Here is a 27,576-nt window from a genome sequence, read left to right on the forward strand (position 1 = left end):
CCATATACCTAACCAAAAGTTCATGTCTGCTTCATCCACCAACTCCGACAACACGTTCCATGCATTCACCACCCTCTGTATAACACAGTTGCCCCACACATCTCCATTAAGCTCTCACCTTAAAGCTATTCCCTCTAGTATTTGATTTTTCCATCCTTGGAAAAAGGTTAGAAACATAGAAACATAGAAATTAGGTGCAGGAGTAGGCCATTCGGCCCTTCGAGCCTGCACCGCCATTCAATATGATCATGGCTGATCATCCAACTCAGTATCCCGTACCTGCCTTCTCTCCATACCCTCTGATCCCCTTAGCCACAAGGGCCACATCTAACTCCCTCTTAAATATAGCCAATGAACTGGCCTCAACTACCCTCTGTGGCAGAGAGTTCCAGAGATTCACCACTCTCTGTGTGAAAAAAGTTCTCCTCATCTCGGTTTTAAAGGATTTCCCCCTTATCCTTAAGCTGTGACCCCTTGTCCTGGACTTCCCCAACATCGGGAACAATCTTCTGACTGTCTACCCTGTAGCTAATACCCCCAAATCAAAGCCACATTCTGGTAAACCTCCTCTGCACCTTTTCCAACGTGTCCACATTTTTCCTATTATGGGGAAACCAAATCTGCATGTAATATTTTAAATATGACCTAACCAATGTCCTATAAAGCTGCATCATGATATCCTGAGTCTTATACCCAATGCCAAAAGCCCAGCCTGTGAATGCGGAGCAGAACAACAGACAGCCAACCATGTCACCTCTGGGTGCCCGATCTACCACCCACCAAAAGGGGCTCAGGGCCTGGCAGACATTGACGCAGAGACAACAACCTGGCTGCTCAACACCCGGCTTGAGATCTAACTATTCCTTTGGTTTATGTTTCATTCGCAAGAAGAAGAATGCCCTGACCAATGAAGGCAAGCATACCACATGCCTTCTTCACCACGCTATCCATTTGTGTTGCCAATTTCAGAGTGTTATGGATATGGACCCCAATATCCCTCTGTATATCAATGTCATTGAGGGTCATGCATAAAGTCTATTTTCCCCTTAAATTTGAGCTCCCCAAGTGGAACACTTCACACTTGCTCGGATTAAACTCCATTTGATGTTTCTCTGCAAAATTTCTGCTGCTGATCTATATCCCGCTGTGTACTTTGACAGCTTTCCTCACACATTCCTCACAGATTTAACACAGAAAAAGCAGGAATGGGGTACTGATTTTAGATGATCAGCCATGATCATATTAAATGGCGGTGCTAGCTTGAAGGGCCGACTGGCCTACTGCTGCACCTATTTTTCTATGTTTAGTCTGCAACCCCCAGTAATCTTGTTGTCATCTGCAAACTTACTAACCAACCCATCTGCATTTATGGCCAAGTCATTTATATACAGTACTAGACTAAGTGGGACCCGTTGGGTCCCATGTTCACACAGGAGGGCTGGTCCCCCAACGCAATATTCCACCTCTCCACCAATTCCAATATTGGTGGCCAGTGGAGGGGGAGGGGGGGGGTGGCTTTCTGGAGTGCTAGTATGGGTGTTGTGGGCTGAAGGGACTGGTTTCCAGAGGGCTAGTATGGACATTGTGTGCCGACAATTCTTGGGGTGGCAGCTCAGTCAATCAAGCCTGATGTGCTGGCAGCTCACTCACGGCTAGTGGGCTGACAGTTGACTCACGGCTATTCCTTGAAATTCCATTTCAAGCAGGGTTCAATACAATACAATACCGTTTATTTGTCATTTGAACCTCACATGAAGTTCAAATGAAATTTGGTTTCTGCAGCCATATAAGAAAAGAACCAAGACACACACCAACACAATTTACACAAACATCCATCACAGTGAATCTCCTCCTCACTGTGATGGAAGGCAAAGTCTTCTCTCTCCCCTGCTTTCCATTCCTCTCCCGAAGTCAAAGTCAAAGCCTCCAGCGGGCGCTAGCAAGTCCGCGGCCATTTAAAGCCGCGGCGGGCGATTTAAGGCCCTGCTCCGGGTCTTGATGTTGGAGGCCCCGGCGGGCACTAGCAAGTCCGCGGCCATTTAAAGCCGCGCCGGGCGATGTAAGGCCCCGCTCCAGGTCACTTTCAACCCCGCAATTTAAGCGGGAGAAGTCGCCGTTGCCGGTGCCCCGCAAAGCAGTCTCCCACCAGGGACCCACGAGCTCCCAAGGCCACCAAATTCAAATGCAGTTTCCTCCCATTTCAAGCCGGTGCAAGGCCACCAAATTCAAGTGCAGTATCATGGCACTTCAAGCAGGATGCCAGGCCAACAAATGCAAGTGCAGTTTCATGCCACTTCAAGCAGGGTGCAAGGCCACCAAATGCAAGTGCAGTTTCATGCCATTTCAAACAGGGTACAAGGGCACCAAAGGGTTTCGGTCTGAAACGTTGCCTATTTCCTTTGCTCCATAGATGCTGCTGCACCCGCTGAGTTTCTCCTGCTTTTTTGTGTACCACCAAATTCAAGTGCAGTTTCATACCACTACAAGCAGAGAGCAAGGCCACCAAATTCAAGTGCAGTTTCCTGCCACTTCAAGCAGGGTGCAAGGCCACCAAACTCAAGTGCAGTTTTATGCCACCAAGCAGGATGCAAGGCCACCAAATTCAAGTGCAGTTTCATACCATTTCAAGCAGAGTGCAAGGCCACCAAATTCAAGTGCAGTTTCCGACCACTTCAAGCAGGATGCAAGGCCACCAAATTCAAGTGCAGTTTCATACCATTTCAAACAGGGTGCAAGACAACCAAATTCAAGTGCAGTTTCATACCATTTCAAGCAGGGTGCAAGACAACCAAATTCAAATGCAGTTTCATACCATTTCAAGCAGGGTGAAACGACCATAAAACCATATAAAACCACACAAAACACCACAAAACACCACACTCACAGTTCAGTAGACATTCAGTGTGTTTAGTTGAATCACAGCTCAGACCTCTCCCTCCCCCTCCATCTTGCAGAGACTGAGCCACACCCACGCTTACGAGTTTTATAATCCCACCGGAAGGGGTGTGGCCTTCGTGGCTTGATTGACATGAGAGAAATTCTCAACATTTTTTAAACACTAATACACTTTTAATTTTCATTGATGGGAAGAATCCTCTGTACCCGATGAGTGCAGGTGGACTGAGTAAGATGGCCAAAAATCACAGCCGTAAGTGGTAGCGTTTTATCTAAAATCAATATACAGTGCAAACAGGAAGTTGTCTAGTTTAGACTTTTAATCCTGTGCTTTATTTCAAACCAACCACCACCAACAACCATTTGCCGTGCTTTATTTCAAACCAACCACCACCAACAACCATTTGCTGTGCTTTATTTCAAACCAACCACCACCAACAACCATTTACTGTGCTTTATTTCAAACCAACCACATTTTCATTTTCAAACCACATTAAGGGTCACTAAACCCACACTCACAGTTTAGTAGAAATGTGTTCAGTGTTATTCACAGTTCAGACTGAGAGATGTGACCCTCTCGCTCCCCCATCTTGCAGAGACTGACTGAGGCACTCAACACTTCCGGGTTTTATGGTCCCTCCGGAAGGGGCGTGGCCTTCAGGAGAGAGAATCTCAACATTTTTTAAACACTAATAATTCTTTTATTTTTCATCGATGGGAAAAATCCTTTTGTCCTGGACTGCGGAGGGGGAATCTGAGTAAGATGGCCATAAATCACAGTCGTAAGTGGCAGGGTTTTTCTAAAATCAATATACAGAACAACAGGAAGTGGTCAAAATCAGACTTTTAGTCATATAGATATCACAAAGAGCAGAGGTCCCAGCACAGATCCCTGCAGAACTCCTTCAGTTAAATACAATCTTCAGCATGAATCGACTCCTTGAACATTGCGAATTAACTAATTATATGGCAGGTATATTTCAGAAATTGGAAGAAGATAAATATTAGTGGTCAGAAGGAGGATATACAACAACATTTATTTTTAATTGTGAGGATATCACGGGCATCCTTTTTTTGTGGTGGATCAGAGAGTGGTGGATCACTGAAACATGCTGCCGGGGTGGTAGTGGAGGCAGGTGATGGCATTTAAGATGCTTTAGTTGGATACATGGAGATGCAGAAAATGGAGGCATAAAGGTCATGTGAAGGCACAGGAGATTAGTTTAACCTGACATCATGTTTGTTACGGACATTGCAGGCCAAAGGGCCTGATACTGTGCTGCTCTATGTTCATTCTTAATCAAAAAAATAGTCACAGGAAAAGATTCAAGGAGGAACAACCAGAAACCTGGTCTGGAAAGCTACTTTTAAGGAAAGGGAAAGCAGGGAGTTATGACAGATGAATCTAATGCATTGGCTTAAGACCATTACTGTATATTGAAGCTGGGGAGTTGTTGTGTCAATGCAGTCCAAAGAAAAGTGGAAGGACATGACCATGAATGGATTTAAACATTTCAGGCCACATAAGGATGGCACAGTGGCAAGGTGGCAGAGTTACCAGAGATCCAATTTCAACCTTGACTACGGGTGCTGTCTGTACGGAGTTTGTATGCTCTCCCTTGACCTGCACAGATTTTTTCTGGGATCTCCGGTTTCCTTCCACAATCCAAAGATTTACTGGTTATTAGGCTAATTGGCTTGGTAAATTTGTAAATTGCCCCTAGTGTTTGTAGGATAGTGTTAGTGTGTGGGAATTGCTGGACGGCGCGGACTTGGTGGGCATCAGGGTATCTCTAAATTAAACTAAACTAAACTAAACTAAACTAGCTTTAATAATGATGAAGTTCCAAAAGGTCCAAGAAATGTGACTCCATATCCGGAAGAAGTTATGATATTAATGACTGGACACTATGACTGGAATTAAGTTCTCAGCTAATATATTGGCAGCTGTGAGCATTCAGTGATGACCATGGGCCTCACAATGCCAGGAATAGAGCTCAGATTATGCTACTTGCCTTCGGATACCTCAAAATGCTGTGATTCTTGACATTATATCAACAGACTGTAACGCCCTGATCAAAAGATCTGCCATGAGCAATGGCGACTAATACAGGGAGTAAAGTGCAGCAATTAGCAGTTAGATGGAGCTGTTGACAAAGAAAAACATCTCAATGCAGTTCACGGGAACACTATAAGACATTGAAGTGCACAGAGGTATTAGCATGAATGATTAAAAGAGGTTATATTTAAGTGGAATAAGTAGAAATACTGCATTCTTTCAAATAAACTTTGAGCAGATTCTTGAATATTATTTCCCCAGGGAATTTCTTCCAATGACAGAACTTACAATAGAGTGTCTGTTGCAATAGTCATTAGTTATTGGTAAAATTGCTTTCTGTGTTAGTCCATAAGTGTAATGTCATTAGTAACTACATACTAACTGGTAACCGGAGGATGAGGTGAGAAGGTTATTGACAAACTGGGTAATTGACAATGTTGGGGGCCTGGAACACATTGTCAAAGGAGGCGGATATAATACAGAGTGGCATTTAAGAGGATTTTACTTCGGAGTCACGTGAGTGACTTCGTGAAGAACCCCGCTACGGCGCATGCGTGTCATATCGCATACACGCATTGAACGTGTCGGACCTGGGGAGGACGTCCCCTTGAACAGGAGAATTGAAAAGCCGGTAGACGGCAGGTAAGTGATTCTGCATTTTCACCCTGTATAGGAATGGACAGAGGACGCAGAAAGGCTGTGAAGAAGCTGCAGGATGTCAGCGGTGAAGGTGCCGGGGACCCGCAGCAGCAGCCGACGGCACAGCCAGTTTGTACTGAGCCAGCTGTGCCAGATTTAAACCCCGCGCCGGGAAAAACTAATTCTAGACCGGGCGGGAATGCGAAACGGAAAACTTATCACTGTGAAAGTGAGCCCGAAAAGTCGCCGGTAAATACTTACTTATATCGCAGTAATGATGACCAGCTGCAGGGCATAGAGCAGCCAGCAGCGACCACATCTGCAGAGCTCGGAAACCAGTACGAGTGGCTGCAGCATGTGGGGCCGTCATCAATATGTTCGGAGGAGTACCGGGACGGCGAACAACGGCATTTGCAGCGGCCGGGAGCAACCAGAGCCGGTAGGCATGGCGATGGGTTGCGATTAAAACCGCGTGTGACTAGTGCCCGAGGGCACGAAAGTCGGCAGGAGCGGTGGGCTATAAATAAACACCCGCGATCGACCAGTGCGGGAGAGCACGAAAGTCGGCTGGAGCGGTTGTGGGAGGAATTTCTCCACAGTGTCAGGCTCCAGAATATGGATAAAGCCACACAGGCAAAGGTGTAAGTCTCTCAGAGCATTGCCAGAAAAGGCTGCTGGACATTTCATCCTCCTCTGAAGAGGGTGTTCAAGGGCTGCCTGACTCAGACTCTGAACAAGAGTCAGAGCCACGTTCCCATATGGATGAGGGAACACAGTTGCTGGACATGGTGGGCAAATATTTCCAGCAAGAACAAGCTGGAAAAGACCTAGAGGCCAGGATGGCTGCCAGCATTGATTACATGACGACCCATCACCTGCAAACCAATACCTTAGCTGAGGTATTGGCAAGACATTTACCTCCGGGAAATTGTGCGGCTCTGAATGTAGCCAGTGTGAACCGAAGCATTTGGAGACACGTGGGTCAGGCTATCCGGAGTCAAGATATCAAAATACAAAACGCTCTTAAAGGTCTCTCGGCGGGTATAACAGCTTTGGCCCGTACGCTAGAGAACGTGGATATGTCAAATGACATGAAAGACGCTTTAGCACTTTTTTGCAATGTTCAATTTGAACTTAACAACATCAGGAAAGGGGCTATTCAGCCAGCGTTAGATCCAAAATTTGCAATCCTGTGCAAGCAGAAAGCCATAAAACCCCAAACTTTGTTGTTTGGGGGTGACCTATCAAAACAGGTCAAAGATTTGGAAGAGGAGGCCAAAACTTTGGGCCTAATTAAAGCGACCAAAGGATATCTCGGAAAACGGTATCATCCTTATGGGACGCCTAAAAAAGCAAGTACTAATATTTATAGTACGAAAAATTGGAGAGAGGCCAGAGGTAACCAGCAACAGCGTCCTTTTTTAGGGGTTGGCCCGGGACGCCCACAATGGAAAATGCGGAAGCCTCCACTTCAACATTTACCCCACCTTCAACCTCAAGGCCCTCCGCAACCTCGGTTGAAACCGAGAAAGTAACACCACCGATAACCATGGAGGTAGGTGGGTCTGTGCCTCAAAAATTAATAAGGAGCACAGAACTTGGAGGGAGGTTGCAATTTCATTTGGAAGCATGGTGTAATTTAACTATGGATAGGTATATCCTTAGCAGTATTAAGGGATATCTGATAGAGTTTATACACATACAAAACCCTCCAGTACAACATACACCGGACAGAACTTATATGCTTACCAAATTAGACAGAGCTAAAGCTCATATTGAAATACAAAGGTTGTTCACTAAAGGAGTAATTGAAAAAACCAAACATGAACAACAGGAATTTGTCTCAAATATATTTATTAGACATAAGAAAGATGGGGGTTGCCGGATTATTATTGATTTATCAACACTTAATAATTTTGTACAATATGCTCATTTTAAAATGGATACTTTTAGTACTGCTACAGAGCTAGTGTCGGCAGGCTACTTTATGGCAAGTATTGATCTGCAAGATGCTTACTATACGGTACCCATCAGAGACGAACACAGACGGTTTTTGAAATTTAATTGGATGGGTCAGCTTTGGCAATACAAGGCGCTACCAAACGGGCTAACGTCAGCCCCTAGATTATTCACAAAAATTCTTAAACCAGCTTTGGCATTCCTTCGACAACAAAACTATAGAGTGATGGCATATTTGGATGATATCTTGATTGTGGGGAAAACTTATGAATTGGCTAGTAAAGCAGTGGTTGCCACAACACAATTGATGGAACAGCTGGGATTCATTATCCATCCAATTAAGTCAAGATTAACACCAGCTACTAATATTGATTACTTGGGGTTCACCATTAACACACTTGATATGTTAGTAACTTTACCTATAGGGAAAGCTACGGAGTTCCAAAAGGATTGCACAGAGCTTATTAATACCTTTAAACCATCCATTAGACGGGTAGCCAGGATTATTGGGAAAATTATAGCCACGTTTCCTGCCATTCAATTTGGACGATTACATTACCAAAATTTACAGAGAGAAAAAATTAGAGCACTCAAAATTAATAGAGGCCATTTTGATAGGCCAATGGAGCTAACAATAAGAGCCATAAAAGAACTACAATGGTGGGAACAAAATGTTAAATATAGCTCCAACCCAATAGTTATTCCAAACCCATCTGTGGTATTACAAACAGATGCCAGTGCAATTGGTTTGGGAGCAACGGATACCATCTCGAGCTCTGGAGGGAGATGGAATATACAGGAAACTAACCTACTTACCACTAAGGGTATAAATTACTTAGAAATGTTGAGTGCTTTTTATGGTCTAAAATCTTATTGCTCGGGAATGATTCACCAGCATGTTAGATTGCAGATAGATAATACCACGTGGTGGCATATATAAATCATATGGGTGGAAATATATCAACATCCTGTGATGAATTGGCAAACCATATTTGGCAATGGTGTATCCAAAGGAATATTTGGTTATCGGCTACGTATCTACCAGGGATACTTAATTCAGTGGCAGACGCCAGGTCACGAAAATTTAATGAAAATACGGAATGGATGTTAGACAGAACGATATTTGCTGAAATCACAGCAAAGTACGGAAGGCCGGATATTGATCTTTTTGCATCCAGGTTAAATCATCAGTTACCAAGGTATATATCATGGGAACCAGATCCTGGGGCAGAAGCTACAGATGCATTCTCATTGCACTGGGGGAAATGGTTCATTTATGCATTTCCTCCTTTCTGCCTCATCAATCGGGTACTACGGAAAATTCAACTAGACTCGGCATCTGGGATTCTCATAGTACCTGATTGGCCTACCCAACCATGGTTCTCGGTGCTGCAGGATTTGGTGCTTACACCATATATTACTTTAAGACATAGTCCTCAGTTGCTGGTGCATCCGGTGACTGGGGACAGCCATCCTTGCCATAATTATCTGAATTTATTGGTTTGTAGACTCTGAAAGAACCACTTCGGCATATGGGTTTATCTGATAGAACTGTGGACATGATCACAGCAGCACAGAGACTTTCGACTCAAAAACAATATTTATGTCATATTAAGAAATGGACTAAATACTGCCTGGATAACAATCTAGACCACAGAAAAATGGATCTTCCAGCTGTGTTAGAATTTCTCACAAGCCTGCACTATGAAGGACTAAGTTACAGCACGGTCAATAGTGCTAGGAGTGCCTTGTCGAGTTATTTATGGGAAGGCACAGAAAGACAGGGTGTCGGCTCACATCCTCTAGTATTAAAACTGTTACGAGGCATCTTTAACACAAACCCACCAAGGGCTAGATATAGCCAAATCTGGGATGTGAGTGTAGTCCTAACCATGTTACGGAATTGGTCACCGGCTACGGCATTACCGCTGAACAATCTCACTATGAAAATGGTAATGCTTATGGCGCTGGTCACAGCGCAAAGGGTCCAGTCATTACAGAAATTAAGATTGGATAACTTGACTGAGGCGACAGGAAGTTTGATTTTCGTGATCCAGGGCCTTATTAAGCAAAATAGACCAGGATCAGCGGGTGATAGAGTTCATAGCCTATCCGCAGGACGAACGCTTCTGTGTAGTGAAACACATTATGTTATATATTGACAGAACAAAGGCTATCAGAGGCAATGAAAAGGCTCTTTTAATTAGCCATAAGAAGCCGTACCATAAAGTCTCGACTCAGACCATTTCACGGTGGCTGAGATATTGCTTAATTCAGGCAGGAGTGGACACTAATGTATTCAAATCTCACTCCACCAGGGCTGCAGCTACATCAGCAGCTAATCGCCTGGAGGTACCGATGGACAAAATCCTCAGAACTGCAGGATGGTCATCAGAGAAAACGTTTCACACATTTTACAACAAACCAGTTAGAAAAGAAGAAACGTTTTCGGGGAAAATTTTAAGTTCTATATAATTTATACCTGAAGCTTATAAGGTTTATCAATTGATTTAATAAATATTATTTACCATTTTTGTTTAAAATGTTGGTATGATTGTATTTTCTTAAATACCAGTAACAATTTCTCCCAAACTACCAAGGCAGTTGTGAAGATTGGACTCGTTCCACGGCATGAGGTCACAGAGCTTTGAAATCTTCACGAAGTCACTCACGTGACTCCGAAGTAAAATAGTAAGATTAAACGAGAACTTACCAGTTTGAAGTTTGATCTTTATTTTATGAGGAGGAACGTTGAGGGAATACGTGCCCTCCGCTCCCACCCTTATATGGTCATATCTTAAACTGGTATCTCTTTAATAATCTTACTATCTTAGGTCATTATAGTGTATCTGTGACCTCACACCGCTGCTTTGAAGAATGACACGCATGCGCCGTAGCGGGGTTCTTCACGTATTCCCTCAACGTTCCTCCTCATAAAATAAAGATCAAACTTCAAACTGGTAAGTTCTCGTTTAATCTTACTATTTTGGATGGGAACATGGAAATGTAAGGAATAGTGGGATATGGATCATTTGCAGGCAGAAGGGATCAGACATCGTGTTCGGCATAAACAATGTGGGCCAAAGGGTCTGTTCTTGTGCTGTACTTTTCTATGTTTTATGTTCTAAAAGAGCAAAGAAGAGATGGAGAGGCTTTTTCAAATGTAGCCATGATCATATTAACAGGCTCAAGGGACCAAGTCACTTATTGCTGTTCCTAATTCTGATGGTTGTAACTTGCACTGATCTGGAAAGAGTGGTGGTAAAATATACGATGATAACTTTGATTATGAAACAGGTACAAAATGCAGGGCTAAGGGAAAGAGGTGGGGAGTGAGAGATTAGATGAACAACTCTTTCAAACCACTAGTATGACATGATAGGATGAGTGGCCTCATTCTATGCTGTAATAGTCTGTGAATACATGTGGGTGTCATGTTGGCACAGTGATTGGCTGCTAGAGCTGCTGTCCTACAGCTCCAATGAGCTGTGTTTGATCCTGACTTTCAGTACCTTCTATGTAGAGTTTCTACATCCCCCTGTGATCACAGGGTTTTCCTTAGGTGCTCTGGCTTACTCCCATATTGGTAGATTAACACCCTATATTTAGGTTTAGCTTCAAGTTTATTACAGTCACATGTACTGAGGTACAGTGAAAAGCTTTGTATTGTCTATTGCATCCAACCAGATCAGATATACCATACATGAGTACAAAATAAGTCAAACTAGAGTACAATAATTAGAGTAAAGGGGAAAATACAGAGTGTAGAACATAGTTCTCAGCATTGTAGCACATCAGTATCATAGATAAAATCCAATGTCCACAATGGGGTATAGGTGAATTGGACAGAGCTTGTGGAAGGACCGTTCAGAAACTTGACAACAGAGGCGAAGAAGATGTTCATGAGTCTTGTCGTGCAGGCATCCAAGCTTCTGTACATTCTGCCAGAGGGGAGAAGGGAGAAGAAGGAAGGACCAGAGTGGGTCAAGTTTTTGATTATGTTGGCTGCTTTTCTGATGCAATATGAAGTGTATTTGGAGTAAATGGTTGGAAGTTTGGTCTGCGCAATGGACAGGGCTACATCTACAACTCTCTGAGTAGGTGTTGGCAGCAAACGGGAGAAGCTGACAGAAGTGTGCAAAGAGCATAAGGGATCAATGTAAGATTAATATAGAAATGGGTACTTGATGGTTTCTGTGCTGCAGAATTCTATCTTTACCCATGAAATGATTGGTTATGCCTATTTCACTTGATAAAATTTATGACATCTGTAATTATTTTTTGTTTTTCATGAACTGTCATGTTTGAAATCTGACCATTTATCTATAATGTGTTTTGCCACAATCTCAATTTAATAGGAAATCATATACTTCAATGTGCGTGAGGAACCTGTCATTTTTCTTCATCAAGATGATGACTTTATCCCTTACACCCCACGTGATCGCAATGACCTTCAAGAAAACCTCTATAACCTGACTTCAAGGGATCAGGTGGAAAATCTGGAATTAATTATTAAAAATGAGGTATATCACACCAATTTACTAATATAAATTGACATCCTGTTCATAAGGGACTGGGGGAAAAGGGATGAAGGATAGAGCATTGAAGTTATTCCACTGAACTAGTGCATTTATTTTAATATTTGAATCTGAGAACTTATGATGATAAAATGGTAGATAGTGTTTAAGTATCCTTGACAAGCTCAATTATTCATTAAAAATCTTTCTCAAGGACGGTTATAGCTATAAAACCATGCATGCTTGACAAGGGTAAATTGGGTATTTATGCATTTAGCTCATAGTAGAAAATATCTCTCAAAAACACTCAGTGGGTGATGATATTGTGCTTGTTGCTTTTGGAGAAATGTTCAATTAAATTGGGATAAACGGAAACTGTGTTGAATGTTTAAAGTGAGATAGCCTCGGGTCGATTACTTGCTTATGACAATAGTGAGAAATAAACCTGATACTGCATGTATGTGTTAAGTAGAAGCCCGGATTCTAAACTGAAATATTGTTAATGCTATTGCAGATAGATACCATAAGAATCTATTGCTCAATATTTGACTTACTCCATCAATGCAGAATATTGACCAGATAAGCATGTCAGGGAATTCAGATTCTGAGTTCATCTTGCCATCTTGCATCATACATCCATGACGTAAGATGAACTCCTTCAGTCAGTTGAAACAAATCTAGAATGTGTGCTGGGTTGCAGATAAATTCAGTGCTGTCACAGTGTTGTGCAGGAAAGAACAGGAGACTGAAGTTGCTAAATTATAGGCACACTAAACCTGTGCACGGACAAAATTATGGACAACGCAGCAAGGATGATAACCTGGTTGTATAGTGTGTTTGATGAGGCACTGTGTGTCGTGGATGTACTAAGATTTGACCTCGCATTTGAGAGAATAATGACCAGTGCATTCTGGACAAGTACAGCACTTGCTTCAGAATCACTCTTACCATCTCAATGACCAAGTAAGCAAAAAATGGATCACAGCCGAGCACATCCTTTGCATGCATTGGATGGATATTTCTGTCGATAAATGTTCTTAACCTCTTGGAAAAAGCCACTTCTTGAACTACAGAGCATTTTGATTAAATTGAACGATCAATGGGGCTGCTGCACTAAATCAAAACGATTTCCCTGAAACTGTTGACATTGAGGTGTGATCTACTAAGCCCCAGTTTCTCCAAAAGGCTTATGTTAAAAGATAACAGAAATGGAGTCATTTGACAAATTAAAAACCCCATTTAACTTTTAGGTTAAAACTTAAGGTTGATGTTGAACCCTGGCAGCATCCAGAATTAATGCAATGATTTAATCAATAAAGCAAAGGCTTTCCTTCAACTGTTGTTACAGCAACCTGCAATAAAAGCTCCTGACACTGAAGAAACCCCCAGCGAAACCACTAAGGAAATGAAACGTGTCTGTCCATAGCGCCTCACCACTGTGGTCAAATCTAAATCAATGATTTTGAATTTCTGTATTAAATCACACGATAATTGTTTCTGCTGTCAATTATGTAAATGTGGATGGTATTTCAATCTTAATCTTGTTACATCAATAAAGGGAATATATTAGTCTGCATTGTCTTGTATCAAAGGGGATCAAGAGGCCAGGAAGAATCCGGCAAGTCCTAATAATTGTTTCTTTTCCGTTGCATTTAGCTGTTGGATTTTGCTGTTTTAAGCAACCAAACTTATTTTGTTTATCATGGCACGGAGCAATTTGTTACTGAGCCTCTCCCAAAGACAATTGAGAATGTGGAGGATGTTCGTATTTCAGAAGAGGTCTACAGAGGCCATGTCTTTACAATGCCATACTTCAGGTACTTTTATTAATGTGAGTTTTAAAATAGTGGCTCGGATTCCTTCCAAACATTGACCATAATTCTTTCTTTTAATTGGCCAATCAGGTATCAATTTCAGTGAAATGTTTTTTATCAAAATAGTTACAAACCTGTTTGAACATTTTGAGGAGGTAACAAAAGTGATTGATGAGAGTTGGGCAGTAGATGTTGGCTACATCTGGCCAAAATGTTCCCCATGGTAGGCTGATCCAGAAGATTAATATGTATGGGATCCCTGGTGACTTGGGTCTGCCTGCTTCCATGCCGTATGACTCTCTGACTTGCTTGAGTTCCCAGCTAAAAGTGGTTTGACCAAGCTGTCCTGAAAGACTTGCAGACATAATCTCTGGTGATGCTCATGTTGGGAAATCTGGACTGTCAAATAACTTTTATTTTGTATGAAATCTAAAGTAAAAAGCAAAGTATCCTTTATTGTCATTCAAATGTTTAGTTTGAACGAAACTACGTACCTTGCAGCCATGACAGAGAATAAAATAACAGAACAGTAACACAGTGAACACAGTTTAACATCCACCACAGTGAGTCTACCAGGCACCTCCTCACTGTGATGGAAGGCAAAAGTCTTAAAGTCCTTAAACCTCAGCTTTGCTTGCCCTTTTAAGTGTTTCAGAGGAATGACAAAGATCCAGGACAATATGAGCACAGTTCTCATTGGAAACCCAGCTACCTTTCCTTTTCTCATCTCAGAGCAACGTCTTGCTGCTGTATCTGGAACTTTGCTGAGTACAAAATGGTGGTACAACTATTTATCTTAAATAAACAGAGCATTACAATATGTTTAATTTCAATCTCGTTTTGGCACACAGAAAACAGCATGTCAGAATGCAGTTCATTGGATGAATAATAAATAGCAATAGATTGTTGGGTGGACCCAGCAATCAGGCAGCATTAGTGGAAAGAGAAACAGAAACAGACTATGTCCAGGGTTGAAAACCCTTTGTCAGGACTTTGTAAGATAGAAAACAATATATTTACAAGCTGGAGAGAATGTGGAGGGGGAAGGAATAGGACAAAGTGAATATCTCTGACAGGGTACGGGCAGGGTTGCCGAAAGGGCATATGTTGGATTAATAATCTGCAATGCTTGCTGTTTCTCAGGTATAAACGACTACCTCTGCCTGTTGCTGCCACTCTGGAAGAAGCAGACTTTGATTCCTTCATTAGTACTGTCAGGGTAAGTTATAGGAATATGAGAGGTGCAATTGATACCCAAGTGTGAAGAGGTAAATGTATCTCATGGAAATGGTACAAAGAGGATAATATTGAAATCCAAAAATGTAATTTACCTGACATGTTTTTTCAGACCAGAAAAATTATATCAGTATTAAAAAGTCATTTCAGCACAAGCAAGAGAAGAGGAGAAAGTTAAGGATGTGATCGATAGAGGTATATTTAAATACAACGGCATAATTTGCCAATGTGAACACAATTCTCACTGTATATATGAGAGTTGAATCACTGTATATAACTCTCATGTATTCACTGTGGTCCAGAATGAAACTGAATACAAATCAGGATCATACTCAATGACAATATAATTGCAGTTTACCCTCTGCCTGATTGAGGAAGTCAGTGTGCCTGGTGCCCAGAATAATGAAGGGGCCTTAAACATTTAGTAAGATCTTTACAGAGTGGATCACCAATGCCAGAACGCACCACAATGAAAGTACTGCGTTTGCCCATGCCAGATTTGCTCTCCCCTGACAAAAGTGCCCACCAAAACTACCCCATAGTCTGATTAACCTTTGGCACTTTTATCTTGAGTCCTATTATTAATTCTGACTTTGGCATAACAGAACATTATTGGTGGTATAACAGAACATTATTGTGATGTCATTTAAACACCTCTCGATTTGAATTTCTATTGATACCATTTTTTCCCTATTGATAAAAGCAGATTCAATCGTAGTTTTCGAAAGGGAACTGAATATATTGTTATGAAACAAAATAGTTCAGGATTTTCAAGGAAGGCAAATAATAGTAAATTTGGCAGGTTATATTGTAACTTTGCAAAACACTGGTTAGGTTGCACTTAGAGACATAGAGTCATACAGCATGGAAACAGGCCCTTCCGCCCAGCTTGCCCATGCTGATCACGAGTCCCATCTGCCCATGTTTGGCCCATATCCCTCTAAACCTTTCCTGTACATGTGCCTGTTCAAATGTATTCAAAATGGTGTTATAGATTCTTCGTCAACTACCCTCTCTGGCAGCTCTTTCCATATACCCACCACCCTGCGTGTGAAAATGTTTTTATTAAATCTTTCTCCTCTCACGTTAAACCTATGCCCTCTGGTACTTGATTCCTCTACTCTGAGTAAAATAGTCTGTGCATCTACCCTATCTATTCTTCTCTTATATCTTTATAAGATCCTCCTACACTCCAAGGAATACAGTCCAAGCTTGCCCAACCTCTTCCCAAAGCTCAGGCCCTGAAGACCTAGCAACAACCTCATAAATCTTCTCTGCGCTCTTTCCAGTTTAACAACATCTTTCCTAGGTATAAGAAGGAACTGCAGATGCTGGTTTACACCAAAGATAGACACACAATACTGGAGTAACTCAGCGTGTTAGGCAGCATCTCTGGAGAAAAGGAATAGGTGGCGTTTTGGGTCGAGACCCTTCATCAGATCATTCCTATAACAGGGTGACCAAAACTGAACACAATAGTCCAACTGAGGCCTCACCAACGTCTTGTACAATTGTAAAATAATATCTTAAGTTCTAAATTCAGGCTGACCCTTGGGCCTTGACCCCAAACATCACATACTACCCTCATGACTTTCGCTAATCAGCCCTTGCCCATAAAATGCCAGGGCAACTGCAATTTCTTACACCCACCTGGTTTGCCCTTCAATTTAACAGGAACATGCATGCCCTGAACTCTTGTCAGTACATGTTTGAAAGCATCCCATTTTCCTGATGTTCCTTTTCCTGCAAACAACCTACTCCAATCAACTTGTGTAAGTTCCTGCCTAATGCCATCAAAGTTGCATTCAGGTCTGGTCTCCACACCGCAGGAATGCTATTATACCAGGGAAGGAATGCAGAGGAGATTAACCATATAACCATATAACAATTACAGCACGGAGATCTCCCCAGTCCGTGCCGACTTTTTTTCCCCTTAGTCCCACCTGCCTGGACTCATACCATAACCCTCCATTCCCTTCTCATCCATATGCCTATCCAATTTATTTTTAAATGATACCAATGAACCTGCCTCCACCACTTCCACTGGAAGCTCATTCCACACCGCTACCACTCTCTGAGTAAAGAAGTTCCCCCTCATATACCCCCTAAACTTCTGTCCCTTAATTCTGAAGGCATGTCCTCTTGTTGGAATCTTCCCTATTATCAAAGGGAAAAGCTTGTTCACATCAACTCTGTCTATCCCTCTCATCATTTTAAAGACCTCTATCAAGTCCCCCCTTAACCTTCTGCGCTCCAGGGAATAAAGACCTAACTTATTCAACCTATCTCTGTAACTTAGTTGTTGAAACCCAGGCAACATTGTAGTAAATCTCCTCTGTACTCTCTCTATTTTGTTGACATCCTTCCTATAATTGGGCGACCAAAATTGTACACCGTACTCCAGATTTGGTCTCATTATACATTAATTATACATTAATTGTATACATTAATTATACATTATACATTAATGATTTGGACGAGGGAATTGTATGCAACATCTCCAAGTTTGCGGATGACACGATGCTGGGGGGCAGTGTTAGCTGTGAGGGGGATGCTAAGGAGGCTGCAAGATGACTTGGATAGGCTGGGTGAGTGGGCAAATGCATGGCAGATGCAGTATAATGTGGATAAATGTGAGGTTATCCACTTTGGTGGCAAAAACAGGAAAGTAGACTATTACCTGAATGGTGTCCGATTAGGAAAAGGGGAGATGCAACGAGACCTGGGTGTCATGGTACACCAGTCATTGAAAGTAGGCATGCAGGTGCAGCAGGCAGTGAAGAAAGTGAATGGCATGTTAGCATTCATAGCAAAAGGATTTGAGTATAGGAGCAGGGAGGTTCTACTGCAGTTGTACAGGGTCTTGGTGAGACCACACCTGGAGTATTGCTTACAGTTTTGGTCTCCTAATCTGAGGAAGGACATTCTTGCCATAGAGGGAGTACAGAGAAGGTTCACCAGACTGATTCCTGGGATGTCAGGACTTTCATATGAAGAACGACTGGATAGACTCAGCTCGTACTCACTAGAATTTAGAAGATTGAGGGGGGATCTTATAGAAACTTACAAAATTCTTAAGGGGTTGGACAGGCTAGATGCAGGAAGATTGTTTCCAATGTTGGGGAAGTCCAGAACGAGGGGTCACAGTTTAAGGATAAAGGGGAAATCTTTTAGGACTGAGATGAGAAAAACATTTTTTACACAGAAAGTGGTAAATCTCTGGAATTCTCTGCCACAGAATGTAGTTGAGGCCAGTTCATTGGCTATATTTAAGAGGGAGTTAGATGTGGCCCTTGTAGTTAAAGGGATCAGGGGGTATGGAGGGAAAGCAGGTACAGGATACTGAGTTGGATGATCAGCCATGATCATATTGAATGGTGGTGCAGGCGTTAAGGGCCGAATGGCCTAATCCTGCATTTATTTTCTATGTTTCTATTGGAAGACTTAGTTTATGAGATTGGATAGACTGGGCTTATTATCCTGAGGGTGAAGGGACTTCATTGGTGATCTGTTATAAGGGGCATACATAGGATAGAGAGTCAAAATCTTTTTTCTGAGGGTAGGTGTGTCAAAAACATGGGCATAGGGTTTACAGGGAGCAGAAGGAATTTTAAAGAGGATATGAAGAGAACATTTTTCACACAGACCGTGGTTGATATCAGGAACTTTGCTGCCAGAGGAGCTGTTGGATCAGATACAATTTTTACATTTTACATAAGAGATACATAGACAGGCACTTGACTAGAAAAGGGATAGAGAGATAAAGACTTAAACTGAGCAAATACAATAGTAAGGTTAAACGAGAACTTACCAGTTCGAAGTTTGATCGTTATTTTATGAGGAGTACGTTGAGGGAATACGTGAAGAACCCCGCCAGGACGCATGCGTGTCATTCTTCAAAGCAGTGGTGTGAAATCACAGATAACTGTAATGACTGAACATAGTAAGATTAGAGAAGAAAATACCAGTTGAGTATATGATCAAGGGTGGGAGCGGAGGGCACGTATTCCCTCAACGTACTCCTCATAAAATAACGATCAAACTTCGAACTGGTAAGTTCTCGTTTAATCTTACTATTTTACTTCGGAGTCATGTGAGTGACTACGTGAAGATTTCAAAGCTCTGTGATTTCATGTCGTGGAAACGAGTCCATGCATCACATCTGCCTTAATTGACTGTGGGAGGAATTGTGTTAACATGTTTAGACATGAATCCAACATTGAAATCCATGATAAATTGTTAACAACAAATTATAGCCCCTATTTATGGGGTGAAATTATATTACAGAACTTTAAATTGGCTCTGCAAAGTTCCAGTTTAACTACTGGTTTGTGGTAGAATAGTTGGAATATTTTCCCCTGATCCATCCTGCTGTCTCGAGGATTTGGTTCATTGGTACACCCAACTCCATAGATGCCGATGTAGTTGCAGCCCTGGTGGAATAAGATTTGAATATGTTAGTATCCACCCCAGCTGTTGTTAAAACCTGTTTCAGCCATCTGGAAATAGTTTGAACCGACACTTTTTTGTGGGTTGTTTGTGGCTGATTAGTAGTGCCATCTCATAGCCTCAGATGTTTTTGGTGTTCTCCATATAAAACAATAATTGTCTTATTATACAGAGACGATATCTGTAGGGTAATCCCTAAATTCTATTTGAGGCCTGATGATCCCAGTCTGTTCTGTTTGACTAATTTGTAATATGAAACAATATATTCCTGTTGAAGAAGTCATATAGTCCAGCCTTAACTTATGTACGACTGTACCCTTAGTGCCATGACCAAAGCCATCAGCATGACTGTTTTGTGTGTCAGTCTTTGCAGGGACAGAGCTGTTGCTGGAGACCAATTCCTTAGCAACGTTAGGGCAATACTCATATCCCATTTAGAGAGTACTTGGTTCTTGGGGGATTGATATTAAAAATTCCACTCATAAGTTTGGTTACCATGGGTGAGTCCCAACAGAATGAAGCTCTGATCCTTGCCATAGATATGTTGAAAGGGCACCTGGCGCAGTTAATGGCACTGTAACTGAGCCCCTCATCATAATGGAGGCCTGCCAGGAATTCGAGAACAGACGTTATGTTCATCAAACTGTAGGTGATGTTGTTTCTGTGACAATATATCTCCCATTTCCTGATGTATACCAGATATAGTTTTTGGTGGACTGTCTGTGGCCCGCTGAGATAATGTTCAATGTTCGGTCCACCAGTCCCAGTTGCAGTAGAGGTTTCTTTAGACTCTACAAATTGATAGGCTTGTTGTTTTTGACATGGATGGGTTCCCCTGTTACGGGATGAACCAATAATCTGGTTGTTTCAGGATGGTGATGCAAGGTTAAAACCCATGTTGAGTATCACAGGGAACCATGGTTAAGTAGGCCAATCGGCACTACCAATTAACAGACGCTGAGTCTTGTTGTATTTTTCATAATACCCGACTGATGATGCAGAAAAGGAGAGAATGCATAGATAAACAATTGCCCCCTCAATGCAGTGAAAGGCATCTGTCCCTGCTGTCCCAGGGTGTGGTTCCCAAGAAACACAGTTTGGTAACTGGTGATTAAGTCTTATTTTATTGAATTGGCATGACCTGATGTCTGTCAATGAATTTTGGGTTACCTGGTAGGTAAGTAGCTGATATTCCAATATTTCTCTGGATACACCATTACCAAATTGTATTAGTCAGATTGTCACTCTGTAGTCTAACACGCTGGTGATTTATCCCAGAGCAGTATGACTTTAGGCTATAGAACGCACCCCACATTTCCAGGTAGTTTATGCCCAGTGTCTGTGATAATGATGCCTCTTGTGCCTTTCATCTACCTCCACAGATGGAGATGGAAATTGGTAGTACCCCAACCAAGCGCACTGGCATCAGTTTGTAGCACCACTAAGGGTTTGCTGATAACGATAGGGTTGGAACAATGCTGAATGTTATCCCTCCACCATTTTAATTCCATAAGCTTTGATTGGTGGCTTATTGGTTCGAAATGACCAGTATTAACTTTGAGTGTTTGTATTTTTGCCCTTTGTAGATTTTTGGTAATACAAAGGTCCAAATTGTGTGGCTGGAAAGGCAGACACTATATGCCAATTATACTTGCTACCAATCTGATAGACGGTTCACCGATGTCAGTGGGGTTGTTGCAGGCCTCAGTTAAGACTGTAGCCTTGTCCTTTGGTAAAGTCACTGACATGTGAGCTGTCAATAGTGAACCCCAAACAATCCATTATGTTGGTAGGCGTTAGTTTAGATTTAACTGGATGGATGATAACCCCAGTTTTCACCCAATTGTATGGTGGCTGTTACAGCTAGTTAGGCCAACTCCAAAGTTATGCCGACAATTAGTATGATCATATGATTATGTATTTGGTGGAGCTCTATACTGCCAGAGCTGCCCCATCCAGTTGAATTTTTTTAAATAATGTTTTGTGATCAGTCCGTGTAGGCACTGAATAGTAAGCATCTTTTAGGTCGATGCTAGCCTTGGAGTAGCCTTTGGAAATCGGTCCTTTAGCAGTTACCAGTTCCCATTTTGTACTGAATATATAGTACAATGTATTTAATTATGTGATGCGACTGTCACCATCTATTTTGTTTTTGGTAAAGATACGACACAAATTCCAGCCAATCATGTTGGGTTTACCCATTACCCCTTTTGCACAATTCAATGGTATATCCCTGGATACTGCTTAGGATAAGTGTCTGTAGTTAATATACAACATGTATCCAAAAGAGTGTAATCTCCCACCAATGTGTGTATTATCCACTCTTCCTATAATTTGTAAGGGACCAGACCCACCTACCTCCATTGTTACCAGTGGAAGTTTGCTTCTTCTGTGTGGTCTTCGTGGAGGTTGAGGCGCCGGTGTCTGGGTTTGTTTTTGGGTTGGGGGTTTGCGCATCTTCCAGAAAGGCCGGTCTGGGCTATGGTCTAAAAGACCGCTGTCCTGTATGCCCGGCCTTTGAGCTTTCACCAGCTTCTCTTGTTCTGCTGGTGGGTGCATAAGGGTGCTGTCTTTGGCTGTAGGAGATCCTTAATGTTGTCGCCTTTATGAGCCCCAGGGCTTTCCTAAGTCCTGCTCCGACATGTTTCCAGATGCTATTTCCACGACTGGAACATTCAGGGATGCGCAGTTTCCTGGTCCCAAGTATTTTTGCAGTGGTGTCCATCGTGGTCTGGCTGTATGTATTTGGACACCAAGACCAGTAGATTTTGCCTTCCTGCACCCCCTGCACACTTGTAGTTTGTTTCGTCAAAACCCCTCTTCAGGGTCAGCCCAGAATTGATCCCCCAGTACTCCCCTCTGACGAGGGAGATGCACTGTGCAGCCCTACGTTGCTACTGTGGGTGTTTTTTATATCCCCACGGTGACTAGACTCCATCTCCCGGAGTCTGTCATGTTGGAGCTCTGCTCCATAAGCCGCTCCAACCGGCTCCAGCACTCACGGTCGCTGGCCGCTCGAGGCTGCTCAAAGTCGGACTCATCAGTCAACGACTCTTTTGGTTTTCTTCTTGCTTTCCCGCCAGACGCAGTGTTTAATCTGGCCGGAGCGGGGGCGAAGTTGGGCACAGCTGTTCCCTTACGGTTGATTCCTGTGCTGCCGGCCGCTGCTGGCGTCCGCAACTCCGCTGTCTTCCCCCGCCAGCTTTGTCGCAGCTCTGGTCGACTTCTTTGCCTTGTGCATGTTTCCCCCACCTGTAGAACAGTATGGGAACAATAAAGACCGCAGTATCACTTACCTGCAGGTCCAGGCTTAAAACTTGCCATTTAAGGGGGAACGTCCTTCCACCCCTCCTCCTGCCGTTTTGACTTGTCTAAGCCAACGGCTCCGTTCGGTATAGTCTCCCGCCCAGCCATGGTGTTTAATCTGGCCGGTGCAAGAGCGAAGTCGGGCACAGCTGTTCCCTTACGGGTGATTCCTGTGCCGCCTGCCATTGTTTGCACAGCTCTCCATGTTTCCCCACCTGTGAAACAGTATGGGAAGAATAAAGACCGCAGTTTCACTTACCTGCAGGTCCAGGTTTAAATTGTCGCTACGGGGGAACGTCGTTCCACCCCGTCTCCTGCCGTTTCGACTTGTCAAAGTCGACGGCCCCATTCTGAATAGTCTCCCGCCCGGCCGTGGTGTTCTGGCTGGTGCGGGACCAAAAGTCGGCACAGCTGATCCCTTACGGGGCTTGTGCCTTCAGCTGCTGCTGGCTCCCGCAACTTCGCGGTCCTCCCCAGCCAGCTTTACTCACAGCACTTGTGGACACTATTTTGTCCAGCTTCCCCCCCCCCCCCTGTGTAAAAACAGCGCGGGGACAAAAACTACCGCAGAGTAAATCACTTACCTGCAGGTCGCGGTTTCAAACTTACCGCTGCGGGGGAATGCTCCACCCCGCCTGTCGTTTCGCAAGCGTGAAAGCGATATGACACGCATGCGTCCTGGCAGGGTTCTTCACGTAGTCACTCACGTGACTTCGAAGTAAAATTAATATCGATGAGCAAATGTTTTGCCATGGGGGGGGGGGGGGGGGGGGGGGGGGGGGGGGGGGGGGGGGGGAGGGGGAGGTTCAAAGAACTTACACTAGCAAAATTAGACAAATGGCCTTAATCTGGCTGTAATATTCCGTCATTTTAAAGAACAATTTTATTTATGATAATTAAGGTGGCTCATTAATTTAAATAGGCTCTGTGCTCCACTAAAACACTTTTTTTTAATAGATGCTATGTATTTTTGAAGTTTAATTTACCAATTGAGAACTAACTGATCTTAGTTTGAATGAATATGTGGCCTCTGGAGGTCTAACCCTTGTATTAAACAATGCACGTTCAACCCATGTTACTTATACATCAGGCAAATTTATCACTTGCAAGCTTTGGCACTGTTCAAACTTATCTCCTGTTATGATTTTTCAGGACTGTCCAAATATGATTTTCAGGGCCGGTCCTAAACCACCTCCTGCTCTACTCTTTAGTTGTCAAACAGGAGTTGGACGTTCCAATCTTGGAATGATAGTAGGTGCACTGATCATTGCACACAGGACGCAATTTCCTCAGATGGAAAGGTAAGACATTTGAAACAACTCAAAATTATATCAAAGCTACGAAGTGATAATGTTTCTGTTCATGTTAATCGAAGGTCACAAAGCTTTTGGAGCCTCATCAACAAAGCAGGACAAAACAGTAAGTACAAACATTGTTTTGAATTGCAGGAGAGATCTTTACTGCCAAAACTCTTCTAAATGATAAGAAGTGGGAAGGGGGAGGGGATGGAGAGAGAGGGAAAGCAAGGGCTATTTTAAGTTAGAGAATTCAATGTTCATACCGCTGGGTTGTAAGCTACCCAAGCGAATATGAGGTGCTATTTCTCCAATTTGCGCTGGGCCTCACTCTAACAATGGAGGAGGCCCAGGATCAGCCATGATCACATTGAATGGTGGTGCTGGCTCAAAGGGTCGAATGGCCTACTCGAATGCACCTAGTGTCTAAAGGTCAGATTGGGAATGCGAGGGGAATGAAAGTGCTGAGCAACCGGGAGATTAGGTAGGTTAAGGTGGAATTAGCAGTGGTGTTTAGTGAAACGTTCGCCAAGCCTTGACCTCGCCGATGTACAGAAGTTGACACCTCGTACAGCGTTTCCAGTAGATGAGGTTGAAGGAGGTGCAAGTGAACCTCAACATCACCTGAAAAGACTGTCGTGGTCCTTGGATGGATGTCGAGGGAAGAGGTAAAGGGACAGGTGTTGCATCTTCTGTGGTTATTGGGGAAAGTACCTGGGGAGGGGGTGGTTTGGATGGGTAGGGACAAGTTGACCAGGGAGTTGCGGAGGGAACAGTCTCTGTGGAAAGCAGAAAGGGGTGGAGATGGGAAGATGTGGCCAGTAGTGGGATCTCGTTGGAAGTGGTGAAAGTGTTGGAGGATTATACGTATGCTCCAACACTTTCGCTACCTCCAATGGGATTCCACTACTGGCCATATCTTCCCATCTCCTTTCTGCTTTCCGCAGAGACCGTTCCCTCCGCAACTCCCTGGTCAACTCGTCCCTCCCCACCCAAACCACTCCCTCCCCAGGTACTTTCCCCAGTAATGGCAGAGTTGTTAGATTGTCAGAGTGAGGCCCAGCGCACATTGGAGGAACAGCACCTCATATTTTGCTTGTGTAGGTTACACCGCAGTGGTATGAACATTGAGTTCTCTAACTTCAAATAGCCCTTGCTTTTCCTCTCTCTCCATCCCCTTCCCCATCCCAGTTCTCCCACCAGTCTTACTGTCTCCGACTGCATTCTATCTCTGTCCCGCCCACTCACCTGACATCGGTGTGAAGGGTCTCGACCCAAAACGTCGCCCATTCCTTCTCTCCAGAGATGCTGCCTGTCCCGCTGAATTACTCCAGCATTTTGTGTCTACCTTCGATTTAAACCAGCATCTGCAGTTCTTTCCTACACATTTCATTACTGTTTGATCTCAACTGTGGAAATGTAATTATTTGAATAAAAAAATAAAAAATATAACAATAATAATAATAAAATTAAATAATAAATAAACAAAATAATGAATTTAATTATTTTATTACATAGCTAATAATGTCCAACATAATTTAATTGAGCAGCCTTTGTAAATTCATAACAAATGCTTAATTGTTCAGGAATATTTAATAATCAGATGCATTTTTATATATGTAGATCTGTGGAAGAAAATATTTCTAGCCCAGAAAGGCAGTTTCAGCTTGTTGAAAAATATATGACCCTCTTTCCCAATGGCCAGAGAATTGTGGAGGAAGTGAGTACTATGCCCTGTTTACTTTTTGTGAGATGATTTCATATTCTGTGTCATCTTATGATAAATCTTATGTTCCATCACCTTGGGAGGTTCAAACATACTCTTCTTCCTCTTCCTACTTTCTCAGCTCATATCAAAAATGAACTAACATTATTGTTTAAGAAATAATCAATGTTTGCAAACTGAAATTCAATCAGGAATAGATCGGATAAATGCACAGCCTTTTGCTGAGAGAAGGGGAATTGAGAACCAGAGGGCATAGGTTTAAGGTGAGGGGGAAAGATTAGATGTATATATCTCTATCAAGCTTTCCCTCAACATCCGATATTCCAGAGAAAACAATCCAAGTTTATCCAACTTCTCCTTGTTGCTGAAATCCTCTAATCCGGGGAGCATTCAGGTAAACCTCCTCCACACCCTCTCCAAAGCCTCCACATCCTTCATCCACATGAGTCATCCTTAAATACAGGAGAGGTGCCAGAGGATTGGAGGGTAGCAAATGTAGTGCCTCTTTTCAAGAAGGGCTGAAGGGAAAATGCTGGGAACTATAGTTCGGTGAGCTGAACATCTGTAGTTGGTAAATTACTGGAGAGTGTTCTGAGGGATAGGAAAAACAGGCATTTGGATGGGCAAGGGCTGATTAGGGACAGTCAGCATGGTTTTGTATGTGGGAGGTCATGTCTCACAAATCTGATTGATTTTTTTGAAGACGTGAGCAAAAAAGGTTGACAAAGGCAGAGCTGTACATGTTGTGTACATGGACTTTAGTAAGGTGTTCGACAAGGTGCCACATGGTAGGCTGCTCTGGAAGGTTGGATCTCATGGGATCCAAGGAGAGATAGATGAATGAATATCAAATTGGCTCCATGGAAGGAAGCAGAGGGTGATGTTGGAAGGTTGCTTCTCAGAATGGAGGCCTGTAACTAGTGGTGTGCCACAGGGTTCGGTGCTGGGCCCGTTACTGTTTGTCATCTACATCAATGATTTGGATGAGAACATACAGGGCAAGATTAGCAAGTTTGTTGATGATACAAAAGTTAGTGGTTTTGCAGATAGTGATGATGGTTGTGAACGTTTGCAGCAGGATCTGGATCGATTGGCCATGTGGGCGGAGGAATGGTTGATGGAATTTAATACAGAGAAGTGTGAGGTGTTGCATTTTAGGACGTCCACCAAGGGCAGGACCTACACAGTAAATGGTAGGCCTCTGGGTAGTGTTGTAGAACAGAGGGATCTACAAGTACAAGTGCATGGCTCCTTGAAAGTCAAGTCACAGGTAGATAAGGTGGTCAAAAAGGATATTAGCACTTTGCCCTTCATCAGTCGGAGTATTGAGTATAGAAGTTGGGAGGTTATGTTGCAGTTGTAAGTCGTTGGTGAGACCCCATTTAGAATATTGTGTTCAGTTCTGGGCACCATATTATAGGAAATATATTGCCAAGCTTGAAAGGGTTCACAAAAGATTTACGAAGATGTTGCCAGGACTAGAGGGTGTGAGCTTTTGGGTGAGGTTGAGTAGGCTGGGTCTCTATTCCCTGGAGCTTAGAAGGAGGAGGGGAGATCTTATAGAGGTGCACAAAATCATGAGAGGAATAGATTGGGTAGATGCACAGAGTATTTTACCCAGAGTATGGGAATAGAGGACCAGAGGACATAGGTTCAAGGTGAAGGGGAAAAGATTTAATAG

General features: G+C 42.9%; 1 protein-coding gene across 1 annotated transcript in view; it reads left to right on the top strand.

The window, feature by feature from the left end:
- Nucleotides 1-27,576, top strand: part of LOC129694122 (paladin-like) — a 137,764-nt gene that overhangs the window by 13,704 nt on the left and 96,484 nt on the right. Inside the window, exons 5-10 of the mRNA XM_055630848.1 lie at nt 11,911-12,075; nt 13,726-13,886; nt 15,027-15,102; nt 15,473-15,543; nt 23,885-24,175; nt 25,793-25,889. Coding sequence (XP_055486823.1) covers nt 11,911-12,075; nt 13,726-13,886; nt 15,027-15,102; nt 15,473-15,543; nt 23,885-24,175; nt 25,793-25,889 — 861 coding nt within the window. The remainder of the gene's footprint in view (nt 1-11,910; nt 12,076-13,725; nt 13,887-15,026; nt 15,103-15,472; nt 15,544-23,884; nt 24,176-25,792; nt 25,890-27,576) is intronic.

This window comes from Leucoraja erinacea, chromosome 3 (assembly GCF_028641065.1).
Source record: "Leucoraja erinacea ecotype New England chromosome 3, Leri_hhj_1, whole genome shotgun sequence".
NCBI classification, from domain to species: domain Eukaryota; kingdom Metazoa; phylum Chordata; class Chondrichthyes; order Rajiformes; family Rajidae; genus Leucoraja; species Leucoraja erinaceus.